Genomic DNA, 13436 nt, shown 5'->3' with positions numbered 1-13436 from the left:
TCCCCATTCCCTGCCCGGGGCCGAGGCTGCTGGCTTCTTTCCTTCTTGATGGGTTTGTCCTCAAGCTTGCTTGGTTGTGCAAGATCTGAGCCAAGATGTTCAGGAGGACGCGGGCGCCGGAATCCCCTCGAGACCTGCGTGGGAGGGAGGTGGAGGTCTTTGTTGAGCCCAAGGGCAGAGGCGAGGCTGGGGGGTGGGCCGCTGGGCGCAGCCTGGACCGGGGACAGTGGCGGGGCAGGGAGCAGGGCTTTGGTGCCAAGAACCGCGCCCTCGCCACTCCGCAGGGGCAAGGCCCGGCCTGGAAAGCAAGTCTCTGACACCTGCCCTGGGGATCTTCCCGCGTGGGCCAGGGCCGATGCCTCAGACACTGGAGCCGCAGCTGCCACCGGGCGTCGAAGCGCAGGGGCGGCCTCCGCTCCTCGGGCAGGTTCTGCGGGAACCAGGGGCGCAAGGAGCCTGGCGGAGAACGCGGGAGGCGCGAGGGATCCAGGGGCCACGCCAGGCGCGGGCGGTCAGGTGCCTGGCCTTGAAGCCGCCGCCCAGCGCGGGCCGGAGGAGGAGGACGCCCCAGCTTCCCCAAGGAGAGGGTTGCGGGGGAGGTCTTGCCGCGTTTGCGTCGTGGAGACCGCGCGGGACGGAATCAGGCTGCGAGGGGACTGGGTCCACGCGTGACCACCAGGCGAGCCGGCGAGCGGGAGGCAGAGGACAGCCCAGCCCCGGCCGCCGGCGAGCCCCGACCCGGGCAGCGGCCACTGCGCGCCCCGCGGGCGGGCAGGGGGCGCAGGCGCGGTGGGCGCCGGGGCCCTCCCGCGGGCGGGGGGCGGCGCCAGCGACAGGGACCCAGCGCCGCCGAAACTTCCGGTGCCTGCGGAGCGCTGCGCGGCGGGCGCACGGGAGACGCTGCACGGGTAGAGGCTGCGGGGCGGACGCGCGGGCCGGTGCGGCCATGGTGAAGATCAGTTTCCAGCCCGCCGTCGCCGGCGTCAAGGCCGACAAGGCCGACAAGGGTCCGGCGGCGGCCCCCGCAGCGGCGCCCGCCCCGGCTGCCGAGATCCTGCTGACGCCGGCCAGGGTGAGCGGGACCGGGGCGCCCAGGGCTGGGGGGGTGGGATCCCAAAGGGCCGTCCTCTCCAAGTGAGGAGGGGGCTCGGGGCGCGTCCTAAAGCGGCAGCCGAACAAGAGCGGGCTGGGGTCCGAGGCGCCGGTCCTCAGGTGCAAGCGCTCCGGGTCCCTTCCGGAGTGGTGATGGTGGCGGCGGGGTGGGGGGTGGGGGGCACCCTGGCGCCCGGCCGCGGGCAGGGGGAGGGGGAGCGTCTGGTTCCAATCAAGAGGGAGGGGCGCGAGTCGTGGCCTCGGGTGGGGGATGGGAGGAAGGGTGGCCTCAGGTTCCCCGAAGTGCGGCGGTGGGTCCCCATTGGATGGGGAGTTGGATGGGTGGGTGGGTGGCGTTGATGTCGCCCCCTGCTTGGGGGCGGAAAGTGTGGGTCTGGTCTCCCGGGGTACTGATCGACCGGAAAGTGATTGAAAATGAACCAGAACCTGCCGGGCCGCGCCCCGGGAACGCATGGGGGGGCGGGGCGTGAGGCCAGCAGCCTCCACCCCTCGCTGCAGCCCCGCAAGGGCTCCCCCGCCACCCCACCCCCCTGCCTTCCGCATCCCGGGTCTCCCAGGTCCGGAGTTGCGGGGCGCGACCGATCCGGGGAGGGGTGGGGGCTTGCCGTCGTGGACGGCCGTGTCTGCTAGCGAGTGTCCAGACGCGCGGAGGGCGAGCTGCCACACCTTTACCCCGGCAAAGGTGTCCCCGGGACCCGAAGCCGCAGCCACCCGTGGAGGCCGAGCTGAGCAAGCCTGTGGGCTCCCTGCTCTCTGCAGGCCAAGTTCATGGTCTTGCCCCGGGTTATTTACGGGCCCGCAGAGGATGAGCTGGGCCTTGGAGGAGGGGGCTGGTGCAGAGAGGCCTCAGAGATGGGGGTCGCCCTGATCAGAGCCAGCGTGGGGTGAGCTCCCTGCCCCGGGGTGCCCACCACAGCAGCCACCCTGTCTCCTGGTGGGTTGCAGTGGCTTCTTGGTCTGAGAGCAGGGAGGAGAGGCCTTGGAGATGTTGGGCCGCAGCTTCCAAAGTTTGCATCCAGAGTTTGCAGGCAGCTCTTAAAAGCCCTTTACCGAGGGCCACCTGCCCTCTCCTCTCAGCTCTTGGAGGGGCAGGGCTGTTGGCAGGAGGTGGTGCTCATGCCCACTGCTTCTCCCTGGACAGGCACCTGGCTCCGAGCTGGAGCTGGGACTTGCTGAGAGCCATTGCGTCTGGGGAGGAGACCTGGGCTGGACAGTGGAAGGCTGGGGCTCCAGCTCCACAGCCCCCCCCCCCCCCAGTATTTCTCAGGCACCTCCTCCCACAGCAGCCTGCTGAGCAGGGTGGCAGGAACCCCCTCCATGCGTTCCCGGGGCACGGCCTGGCAGGTTCTGGTTCATTTTCAATCACTTTCCGGTCGATCAGTACCCCGGGAGACCAGACCCACACTTTCCGCCCCCAAGCAGGGGGCGACATCAACGCCACCCACCCACCCATCCAACTCCCCATCCAAACCAGGACGGTTCAGTTTCTCTTCCAGCTGAACATCCCATGACTTTAGTCTAGGAAGTAAACTGACAGATTCTTTTAAAAACTTATTTGAAAGGCAGAGTTGGGGGGTGGGGGAAGGGAGAGAGAGAGATCCTTCATCCACTGGTTCACCCCCCAAATGGCCACAACTGCAGGGACTGAGCCAGGCTGAAGCCAGGAGCTCCATCTGGGTCTCCCACGCGCCTGCAGGAGCCCAGGGACCTGGGCCCCTCTCCAAGACGCCTGCGTTGCAGCCAGCAGCTGTACCACTACACCACCATACCGGTCCCCTAAACTGACAGATTAATAGGGAAGAAAAGCAGTGTTTGGGCACGTAAGCATGGGAACCTCAACACATGGGACCCAGAGGAGAGTCCCAGTGGCTGGAGTTCATTATCCAGTACAAAGCAGAGACGGGGGAGACCCAAGTCTGGAAGGATGAGAAGGAAGAGAGTCACCACAAATCCAAGTTGCTAATGCAGTGTCCCGGGTGCCCACCTTGGAAGACCACCTGTCGTGGCGATCGGTGTCTGAACCAGGTAGAACGGACCCCTCGCCTCCTCTTCCCGTGGAAAGATGCTTCCTGGGTGGGCAGGGAGCAGTGTTTGCGCCCACGCACTTCACTGACCGTGGGTGTTCACCGGTGCTGATCTCTGCGCGCGCGCGCACACACACACACCCCCAAGGATGGCTTTTCAGAGCTGCTCCTGCCAGCAGCCGTCTTAAATACGCTCAGGACATACATTTGGGGGTGGCCTGGGTGCCTCCCAGCAGCACGGGCCCCGGGCTCCTGGCTTTTCATCCTGCTCCGGGTTTCTTCTCCCTGACCCGGCATGAAATGGAAACATCAACATCTCCCTTCGTGCTGTTGGTAATGGCCCGGCGCCTGCTGCAGACCTGGTTCCTTGCTCAGGGTCCCCCTCCAGCTCTGACCCTCCACAGGGAGCTTGGGAGGCAGCCCGGAGGAGGCATTGCAGCAGCTTCAGCTTGGATGTCCTGTGTTGGTTCTGCCCATCGCTGCCAGACCTGGAGCCTTGGAGGACACCTCGCGGCTGCCAGCCTCTTGTTGTCCTCACCTGGGCGACAGGTGTGGTCCCCCCCACCCCCACCCCCAACCCTGGCCTAGCACCTGGCGTGGAGCCAGCTCCTCTGGCCCCCAGCAGTAAGAACAGACAGCCCGTGTCACAGGTGGCCCCAGGACAGAGCGTCTGCCGATGTGAGGGCACTGACAGGCAGACGGGGCTCATGCAGAACAGCTCATTAGCAGGTTGCTTCTGCCTTGACCCCAGACCCCTCCGTGGTGTCCACACGTGCTCCCTGCAGAGCCTGCGGGGGCCAGGAGGCTGCCACGCGACACCCTCAGGGCAGAGGCTGGAACAAGGGAGGATTTTGTTCACAGACCTGAGGCTGGAGGGAAATGCCTGGGGCGGGAGGGGGCAGCTGCCTGGCCTCTGCCTCCCCTACGTGGTATTTTGACTCCGGGATCCTGAGAGACCTGCACAGAAGGGCAGGCTGCTGGTGTGACTGCAGCTTGGGAAGGGGGCTGGGCGGGGAGCAGCCCCTCTGGGTCCTCCGTGGAGGCCGTGGCCAGCCCTGGCCCCACAGCCCACTGCCGGTGCTGGGGTGTACACGCACACACTCGCACGCTCATAGGTGTGGGCTTGTGGGGCCATGGGGGAGTGGAACAGGTTAAATACTGGACTCTGTGATTTTCTCCTCGCATTTGCCTTTGATTAACGGCCCCTGTGTCGCCCCCTCCCCCAGCCCGCATACCTGGGGATCAGATTTCACTTTCCTTGTGTGTCCTGGCCCTGGGCCCTGGGCTGGAGGAGCTGTAGGGAAGGGTTCTCTGCCAGTGCTGCAGGCCGGCCTGGCCAGCTCTGACTCTCCCCCCCCACCAAGGCCCCTGGTGCCTGCTGGCTGGAGGCATGGGGACTGTCGCCGCTGACGTCCGTCCCTAGCCTGTCCCGGGGCTTTGGTGTTGGAGCGGGGTGCTAAGGCAGCTTTGCCGCGTCTCCCTCATTTTCTGTTCTCTGCCTTGCCACAAACTGCCAGCCAGGATGAGTCGAGGCGGGGGGGGGGGGCCTGTTCGGAGGTTGTCACAGAAACACAACCAGGTCCCCCCACCCCTACCTACCTCAGTCCCTCTGAGCTCTCCCTGGGGAGCTCTGCCAGCTGCTCCTCCAAGAGCCTCCAGGGAGAAGGGGTGGGGGCCGCTGATGGTGAACCCCTGAGCCCTGGCAGCATGTGGCGTGTTCCTAGTGACATCTGTGCTGCTGGGCCCGTGTGCTCAGGGGTGCCCACGCCTCCCACCCCCGGGCTGGGCCTGCCTGCCTTCCCCGCTCTGTCTCTCTCTCTCTCTGTCTCTCTCACACACGCACACCCATTGGTGCCCTTGCCTCGGGGCCTGGAGCTTCAGGGTGCTGAGGACAGGAACGGGGTGAGGGCAGTGAGCTGGGACCACCCCCAGCCTTCAGCCCCGGCCTTTGGCAGCTGAAGCTGTGTGCAGTTCATTCAGATGCTGTTGCTGAGGGAAGGAGGCCGGGGAGCCCTTCCCCCGGGCCGCGGGGGCTGCTTTCCCGCTGTCCCTTTCGGCCCTGGCTTTGCTAAATCATTGCACCAGCACTATCGTGGGCCCAGGCGCCTCTCAGGTCTCCGGATGTCTGGCTCACGCGCCCGCCCGAGTGCACAGAGAGGCACTCTGCCCGGGAGTCCCGTTGCCTTGGAAACCAGTATTTTTCTACTTCCGCAACGCAAGGCTCCCAGACACCTGGCTGTCAGTTGCTGCCCCGTGTGGGAAGCAGCATTTCTCTGGGTGGGTGACAGGTGAGGTCGTGGGGGTCTCAGGGTCGGACCCAGGCTGACCGCTGTCAACCCAAGGCTACCATCCACGGCCACAGCTGGGGTCCTGGGCTGCAGAATATGAGCTTGGGCCCAGCAGGCAAAGGAGGCTGGGGCAGGAGCCAGGGGCTCTCCCCGGAAGTGCCTTTTACCTCCAGGCAGGGCCGTCCCTGTATTTCCCTGTCTCCTGGCAGCCTCTGGCCCTGCCTCACTGCCAGCCCTGTTGCTCAGTCTCTGTGCTTTGGAGGGTTTGCAGCAGAGAGCAGGTGGCAGAGCCCTGGATGTGTGTCTGGCTGTCCATAGAAGGTGAGCGTGAGGGCCATGTTTGAGTGTCACGGAAGTTTGAGCTTTTCTCTTTTCCCTCTGACAGTTTGATCCTGGCTGTCTGTGAAATGAACTGATGGTAGGCAGATTAACAGGAAACAAAGGTGTTATTGCACATGTAGACCCCAGAACAAAGTGTGAGACTCAAAGGGCCAGATGGTTGAAGCTTAAATAGCATTTCTAGCCACAGGAGGAAATAGGGCTCCAGGCTGCTGGGGCGGTGGCCACCCAGATTAGGGGAGGGGCAGGGGTTGTGTTATGTGCAGATCAAGTCTCCCATAGGTAACCACCCCCAGATGACCATGTGTGGTGACCTCCGCCTGGGCCAGGGGTCGGCTTTCCTAGGCAGGTGCGGAGATCTGAGAGAGAAAGCCTCTGTCCGCATCTGCTGTTTACCGATGGAGGCAGAGGTCAGAGCCCGCCCCGTGTCTGCAGAGGTCTGCGGTTTCACAGTAACCAATGGAAATTTGCCAGAGAGCTACTTGGGGTTGGGTATCTTAATCTCCTGCGGTAGCCCTGGCCGGGAGAGAGGTCTGCCTACTGCCTTGGCTAGGTGATGTGGGAGTCCTGGGAGTCTCTGCCCTCCTCAGCCTCACACGGACACCCACCCGCCCTGTCCCCTGTCCTCACTGGCCTCTCCCCACCTCCCTCCCAGGGCCCTCCAGGCCCGGCACCCCCCCCCCAACACAGGGAGATGCCTGACCACCCCCCCACACACACACTCTGGCCATCGGAAAGAGGGCAGCCGTGAATCCAGACTCACCTTGCCCGTGAATTTGTGGAGCTCCCCCTCATGGCCCGTTGACTTCCTTCCTTCCTTCCTTCCTTCCTTCCTTCCTTCCTTCCTTCCTTCCTTCCTTCCTTCTTTCCTTCCCTTTGTCTGTCTGTCTGTCTGTCTTTTTCTTAGCAGTTCTCCCAAGCAGCCTTTAGAATTTTTCTAGAATCCAGGAGCAAAGGCAGGACCATGGTGCAGTCAGCAGCCTACCAGGGTGGCAGCCCCAGTAAGGATGAGCCAGGCTGATAAGGATGGTGCTGCTTTTATCCTCTGCAAGGGCTCCCGGTTGTCTGTCTTAATCCCGTTCTACCTGGGGGACCTGAGGCGGGGCAGCCGCCGTGTCTCTCCTGAGCCCCTAACTGCGGTGCAGGCTGTGGGGTATGTTGGGCCCAGGGGCAGGAGTCACAGCAGGTGCTGGTGGCCTGGCCTGTCCCTGGGTGGGCCACCTCACCTTCTGGCCCATTGTGTCCACGACAAGACAGAGGCCACCTTGTTTGCAGGACTTCCTGGTGGCTTGTCTCTTGGGAGGTGCTGGCAGTGTCACCCTGTCTGGTGCTACTCTTGGGAGCCCAGTGGGGAAAGTCAAGGCCATTGCAGAGCCCCAGCGCCTCCCTGGGGCCGCTGCCATCTGTGCCACTCACCAGTGACCTTAGTTAGTGGCCCTAGGTCCTGAGGAGATGGGTGGGGCCCGGGCAGTGTAGGAGTGAGGGATAGGAGCCTCCACGTCCCCAGTGCTTTTCCTGGTCATGGAGAGGGGCCAGGGCCAGGCAGAGAGGACTCGGAACCTCTGGTGGGGCTCAGCCCTGCTCCCTGAGGCCCAGGGCCCCTGCTGTGCTGAGAGCTCCGGGCCTGGCCTGCCCGGTGAAGGGAGCAAGCGAGCATCGTGCGACCCCAGGACACCTGGTGGAGCTCCTTCTGGCTGGGCTGCCCGTTTTGCCAATGGGGAAAACTGTGGCTAGGAGAGGGCTAAGCAGGCAGATGGGGCGGGGCCAGCTGTCCTCCCAGCCTGTGCCAGCTCCCCGGGGGACTGATGTCTGACCTCACCCATGGCGGTGCCTGGACCGCTCAGAGGAGGGGTTCGGTGGCAGACAGACAGGGCCTCTGCAGCCTCCCCGGGGGAGGGGGGGAACGAGCGCCTGTGTTAGGGCGACCAGCTGACGCAGCCCGGTGTTCCGAGTGGGTCGGGCTTGCTGTGTGATGCACACCTTCGCCAGCTGCCCACTGCGGCCTGGAGTCGGGGTCTGGCTGGCCTCTTGGCTGCTCCGCAGCTACGATCCTGAGCCCAGGCCTGGTTCTTGGAAGAGTTTTTCCCAGGAGCTGCCTGGCCTCGTGACAGCCACGTTTCCCTCCTGGCAGGAGCTCTCTGGCTCCGAGCTGCTTCCAGATTTTACCCTATAGATGCCATGCCGATGGCCTGCTGGGGCTGGAGGCGAGCCCCTGCCCTCCTGGTCTCCCGAGCGAGTCCAGTAGCCTCCCATGCCCCTAGCCCAGTCCTTCCCTGTGGTATATTAGGGCACAGATGCTGGGCACAGCTGATGTCATGAAGGAGACAAAGCCCGGCTCATTCAAAATACACCTGCTGGATCCCCGGGGGCACTTCGGTGCCTTTCCAGTGGCTCTCGGTTTCTGTAGCCAGAGGAGGCCAGGGATGCTTCCTTCCCAGAGGCGTCCTCTGAGCCTTGGCCAACAGAGAGGCCTCACCTGGGGGGGGGGTCGTCAGGGGAGTGAACACACACCCCTTGGGGTGCCTGACCAGCCCCGGCACTGCCGTCCACAGGAGGAGCGGCCCCCCTACCACCGCGCCAAGAAGAGCTCGGCGGGCGGCGTGTGCTACCTGTCCATGGGCGTGGTCGTCCTGCTCATGGGCCTGGCCTTTGCTTCCGTCTACATCTACAGATACTTCTTCCTTGCTCAGGTGAGGGGCCCGGGGCCTGAGACGGTGACAGAGGAGTGGGAACAGCAGAGATACAGGTGTCCTGGCTTGTGGAGAGGGGACAGTGAGAAGCCTGGATCACCCGCAGCCTCCCTCCTCCCGGGGCTTCCTCTGGCCCTGGCCAGCTCCTGTCCAGTGTCACCCTGGGGCAGTAGCACCAGGGCTCGGACCCTGTGCCCACAGGTCACGCCAGTGAAGTGACTGATTGCATCTTGCGCATGGATGTCTGCAGTATAGAACAGGAACAGTGGTGGCGATGTGCAGTTAAAGTCCTTGCAGAGGATAGCTGTGTGTCTCAGGACCCTCGAGGGACAGGGGCTGGAATTTGCTGTCATGTAGGGCCCCAGTGCCCTCCGCCCACCCCCTGGCCCATTCCCCATGTGTTCCAGGCTCTCGCTCCCCTCTCCACCCTGGCTCCTCCTGGTCTCCCCTGTTCCCAGCCCCCACTCACACCTCCTGGGGTTCCCCAGCCCATCCAGTCCCTGGGCAGCCCAGACACCATGGCGGCCCATAGGTCTGGGTCCTGGGACCCAGGGGTTCTGGCTGGGGCTGGTCAGGCAGCCGCAGGGGAGCATGGGAGAGTGTGCACCCTGTTGGGGAGGGGACTGCCAGTGAAGATGGCCCGAGCAGGACTCTAGAGGTCCCCAGAGAAGCAGGAGCCTGGCCAGCCGGTCTGGTAGTTGCATTGGCACTGCCTGAACTCCCACTCTGGCCCGCCAGCGGGGACCAGCGGCCACTGGGCTTGGAGGGGGCCCTGGTGGCCTTGGAGCTCCGGTCCCCTCCCCATGTCCTCAGGAGCTGCAGGCCATAACAGCAGTGGTGAGTACCCCCACAGGGCCCAGGCTCCCTCTGCAGGGCCTGGGGTGCCAGGGTCCTCCTCCTGCCGCCCTCTCCGTCTCACAGACTCTCAGGCAGAAGCAACTTTAGGAATCATCATACTTTACAGATGGGGAAACTGAGGCTGGGAGAGGCCCTCCACCTAGGACCCAGCAGACCTGGCTCCACCCAGCCTGCTGTTGTGACACTGTAGTGCCTTGTCCGAGACTCAGCGCACCTGCGTGCCAGCACCAGCAGTCCTGGGCTCTGACCCGAGTCCCCACATGCCTCAGTTTCTCCCTCTGTGAAATGGGCCTCATAGTACCACTCGCCCTGCTTGTCCAGTCCAGGAAGGGGATGGGTAGCCGGCACATGTGACCTGTGTGTGTGTGTGTGTCTGCTCCTTGCTCAGCTGGCCCGGGACAGCTTCTTCCACTGCGGCGTGCTCTACGAGGACTCGCTGTCCTCCCAGACGCGCACCCGGATGGAGCTGGAGGAGGATGTGAAAATCTACCTCGAGGACAACTACGAGCGCATCAACGTCCCCGTGCCCCAGTTTGGCGGTGGCGATGCCGCAGACATCATCCACGACTTCCAGCGGGTGAGGCCGGCCTGCGGGCGGCGGGGGTGGGCGGCGGTGTCTCCCGGGGATGCAGAACCCCAAGGAGGAGCCCGGGTGCTTGCTGTGGACACAGACTGCACAGGTTCCATTTGCTGGGGCCTTGAAGACGCTGCTTTGGGTGGGCTGGCCAGCTGAGCGCGAGAACCAGCCGTGGTTGGTTTTTTCCTCGGCTGCAGATGCGGGCGGTCTCTGCCCACGTGTGCCAGGTGCACAGCGTGTGCAGCTCTGCACAGGTGCACATTCTCGGCCATCACCCAGGCTGAGACCCAGGCCGTTCGGTGCTCTGCATAGCCAGTGGCCGGAGGCTCCCACCCTCCCTGGCCAGCACCCGCAGCCCCGCTCCTCTAGGGGCTGTCGGCGCCAGCCCTGCCCTGGGGTCCTTGATGTTCTCGCGTGGAGGCCTGCACAGGGTGTCCCCTAGGGTGGTGGGACGGCACAGGTTAGATGGAGTGCACGTTGGAGGTCCTGGGCACCTCAGCCTGCAGCCCCCAAGCGGGGCCCCTGCAGCCATGACTCTGTGGCTTGCATGCAGTGCAGTTTGCACCTTCTGCAAATGTGGGCCCAGGAAGGGTGCACCCACCCCCCACCCCCAAAGCCCAGAGGCCTTCTGGGTCCCGCCCTGGCCTGTGCGGGGCCTGACGCCGCCCCCTCCCGCTCAGGGCCTCACCGCCTACCACGACATCTCTCTGGACAAGTGCTACGTCATAGAGCTCAACACCACTATCGTGCTGCCCCCTCGCAACTTCTGGGAGCTCCTCATGAACGTAAAGGTGGGGGCGAGGTGGGGGTCCTCAGAGGGGGCTGATCCTCCCCAGCCCCGCCCCCATGGAGTCCTGGCCTGGGGTGGACGGAGAGGATGCCCCGCCCCCTGCGGCGGGAGGCGCTGCCCTGGGAGTGGGAAAGGCCAGCGTGGGAACCCTGAGTGAGGGCGGGCGGGGTGGAGTTTGGGCATGCGCAGGGAGGCCCAGGGTGCTAAGCCGGCGCCGGGCCGCCCCTCGCAGAGGGGGACCTACCTCCCGCAGACGTACATCATCCAGGAGGAAATGGTGGTGACGGAGCACGTCAGTGACAAGGAGGCGCTGGGCTCCTTCATCTACCACCTGTGCGACGGCAAAGACACCTACCGGCTGCGGCGCAGGGCCACCCGCAGGCGTGAGTGGCCGGCCCCTCCCCACCCCCCGTGGACCCCTGCCCCCGGCCCCAGACCATGGCCGTGTCTGGCCGTGGCTGGCGCTGAAGTCACAGGGCAGCTCAGAGCGCGCGACACCCCTAGGGCCATCCACTGGGTCACTCCCTAAATGCCCACAACAGCCAGGGCTGGGCCAGACGGAAGCCAGGAGCCAGGAACTCCATCTGGGTCTCCCAGTGAGTGCAGGGGCCCAGGCACCTGGGCCACCGTCCGCTGCCTCCCCCACAGCATTAGCAGGGAGCCGGATCGGGAGTGGAACTGCGGGCACTTGAACTGGAGCTCCCGTGTGGGGTGCACGAGCCCCACGCGGTGGCTGGGCCGGCTGAGCCCCCGTGTCCACCCGTGACTGGAGCTGCTGCTCTGTCCCCATGGCGCTGGGCTGCTCCCAGCGACCCTGGCAGCCACGCCCAGAGCTGCTCCCTCCAGGCCCCACTGCTGGTTCCAGGCAGGTCCGGCCTCACCGGGCCTTGTCTTTCCCCCCAGGCATCAGCAAGCGAGGGGCCAAGAACTGCAACGCCATCCGCCACTTCGAGAATACCTTTGTGGTGGAGACGCTCATCTGTGGGGCGGCGTGAGGCCGGCCGCCCTCCCGCCCTGCCCTCCTCTCCTCCTCCTCCTCCCCCCCCCCCCCCACTCCACTCCTCCTGGGCCACTCCTGCCCTCCTCGCTACCTTGCTTGCGTGTACTGTGGACGCCTTTCCCTAGATGTGCCCTGTCTGCATTCCTCGCGGTGACCTCTGGGGGCGCCCCTGCTGACCCTGGGCGTGGGGGAGGGAGGGGCACCTCCTCCAAGTCAGGCCGGGCCCAGGGGTGGCCCTGAAGGAGGAACCCTCCAGTGAGGGTGTGGGTGGGGGAGGGGAGAGATGGGGTTTGCACGGGTGGGAACCCCCCCAGAGCACAAGGGGAGGTGGCTGTCCCGGCGTCTCCCCAGGACTCCTGTGAGTGCCTTGAGCCCCCCAGCGGGACCCTGGGGTTTGGGGTGGGGATGTCTGTCAAGCACAATTGTTTCCTGAGTGGAACCAAAGAAGCCGGGAGCCAGGGCCCCAACCTGGCCCCAGCAGCACAAGTGGGGCCCCCGCAGCAGCAGGGGCGGGAGCAGGTGGCCGAGGCCGGGGAGGAGCAGTGGGGTCATTGCTTCCTGCGAGCCCAGGGCTGGTTCCAGAGACCCCGCAGGGACCCCGCAGGGAAGAGAGAGCCTCCTCCTTGCCCGCCCTGCGCCCCGTCCCGACTCCATGCCCCCTGCTCCGGGCGAGTGCCGCGCCCGCCCCTCCCCCCTCACTTTTGCATGTTTTTCCTGACCTGGGATTCGCTGATGTCGACAGCCCTGAGCCTCCGGCCAGACTTGGGTGCTCTCTGGGGAGGAGACTCACTCGCTTTGTATATTTTCTCAGATCTCTTTTCAGAAGTGTCTGCAGAATAATAAAGATCTTTTACTTCTGACCTTGGCTCGGGTGTGGCCAGTGGGCCTGGGCACAGGCGTGGAGGTGGGCATCGGAGGGGGCAGCAGGCAAGGGGAGGCCAGCAGAGCTGACCCCTAAAGAGAGGGACTGTTCCTGGCTCAGCCAGAGAGAGTAGGATGTGCGCCTCGCTGTCTCCCCTGTCCCTCTGATGGCTTCTGGGGACAGGTGGAGCTTGCGCGTCAGGTGAGGAGTGGGAGGAAAGAGCCCAGCTTCCGCAGCCGGTCCAGTTGTGTGAGTGCCTGTGGACCACCCTGTTAGATCCCGTGGCCGGGGACATCGGGGACAGCGTCGTGAGCTGCAGGAGAGCTGGCCAGAGCCCTGACTGTGTGGCCCCAGAAGCAGCGAGGACAGGCACCTGCCATTTGGTCTCAGTCCCTGGAGACAGAACACCAAAGCCCGATTTGTGCAAACTCGCCGCGTTCTTGGATCCAAAGCGTGATGCCAGTTTGCCTGCCTTCTGCTGACCTAAGTGCCATACACGCACAAGATGCCAGTCATGTTTATTTTGCACCCTGCTCTGGTCTGCGCACGTGGGGAGGTAAGCCAGGTAGCTCCTGCCTAGGGGAAGCCCCGCCCTCAGGTGTTTGTCATCACAAATCCCAAGTCGGGTTTGGTGGCTCACAACAGAGGGCCTGGAAGTTGGATGAGAATTCGAGTGACGGTGCCAAGTTTGTGGGGACACGTGAGCCACGTTCCACAGAAGCACTGCCCCGTTTGGCGAGGTGGAGCTGGGCCCTGCTTCCTGGACAGTTCTGAATGGGTCATGTCTGAAATAAGAAATGAAACCATAGAACGCAAGGCAAGGTGACCCAGAGAATGACCTTGGAGGAGGAAAGGACTTTGCAAACACGATCCCCAGCCAGGGCTCCAAGAAGTG

The 13436-nt window shown here is 64.5% G+C and overlaps 1 protein-coding gene across 1 annotated transcript; it reads left to right on the top strand.

The window, feature by feature from the left end:
* The first annotated feature begins 613 nt into the window (after positions 1–613).
* On the top strand, positions 614–12539 carry ITM2C (integral membrane protein 2C). Its single transcript, XM_051848107.2, has 6 exons — positions 614–1072; positions 8317–8454; positions 9701–9889; positions 10570–10680; positions 10912–11062; positions 11583–12539. Exons 1-6 carry the CDS (start codon positions 947–949, stop codon positions 11672–11674), a joined length of 807 nt encoding a protein of 268 aa, XP_051704067.1. The 5' UTR covers positions 614–946; the 3' UTR covers positions 11675–12539.
* Positions 12540–13436: the final 897 nt, after the last annotated feature.

This window comes from Oryctolagus cuniculus, chromosome 3, assembly GCF_964237555.1.
Source record: "Oryctolagus cuniculus chromosome 3, mOryCun1.1, whole genome shotgun sequence".
NCBI classification, from domain to species: Eukaryota; Metazoa; Chordata; class Mammalia; order Lagomorpha; family Leporidae; genus Oryctolagus; species Oryctolagus cuniculus.
Note: the sequence above shows the minus strand (reverse complement) of the source record. Positions and strands in the feature narration are given on the sequence as shown.

What these genes read in the sequence shown, in the direction of transcription:
- ITM2C (XM_051848107.2), top strand. Translation starts at nt 947, where the DNA reads ATGGTGAAGATCAGTTTCCAGCCCGCCGTCGCCGGCGTCAAGGCCGAC. An exon ending in AGCTCCTCATGAACGTAAAG is followed by an intron (nt 10,681 to 10,911) that starts GTGGGGGCGAGG and finishes CGCCCCTCGCAG; the next exon opens with AGGGGGACCTACCTCCCGCA. An exon ending in GCGCAGGGCCACCCGCAGGC is followed by an intron (nt 11,063 to 11,582) that starts GTGAGTGGCCGG and finishes CTTTCCCCCCAG; the next exon opens with GCATCAGCAAGCGAGGGGCC.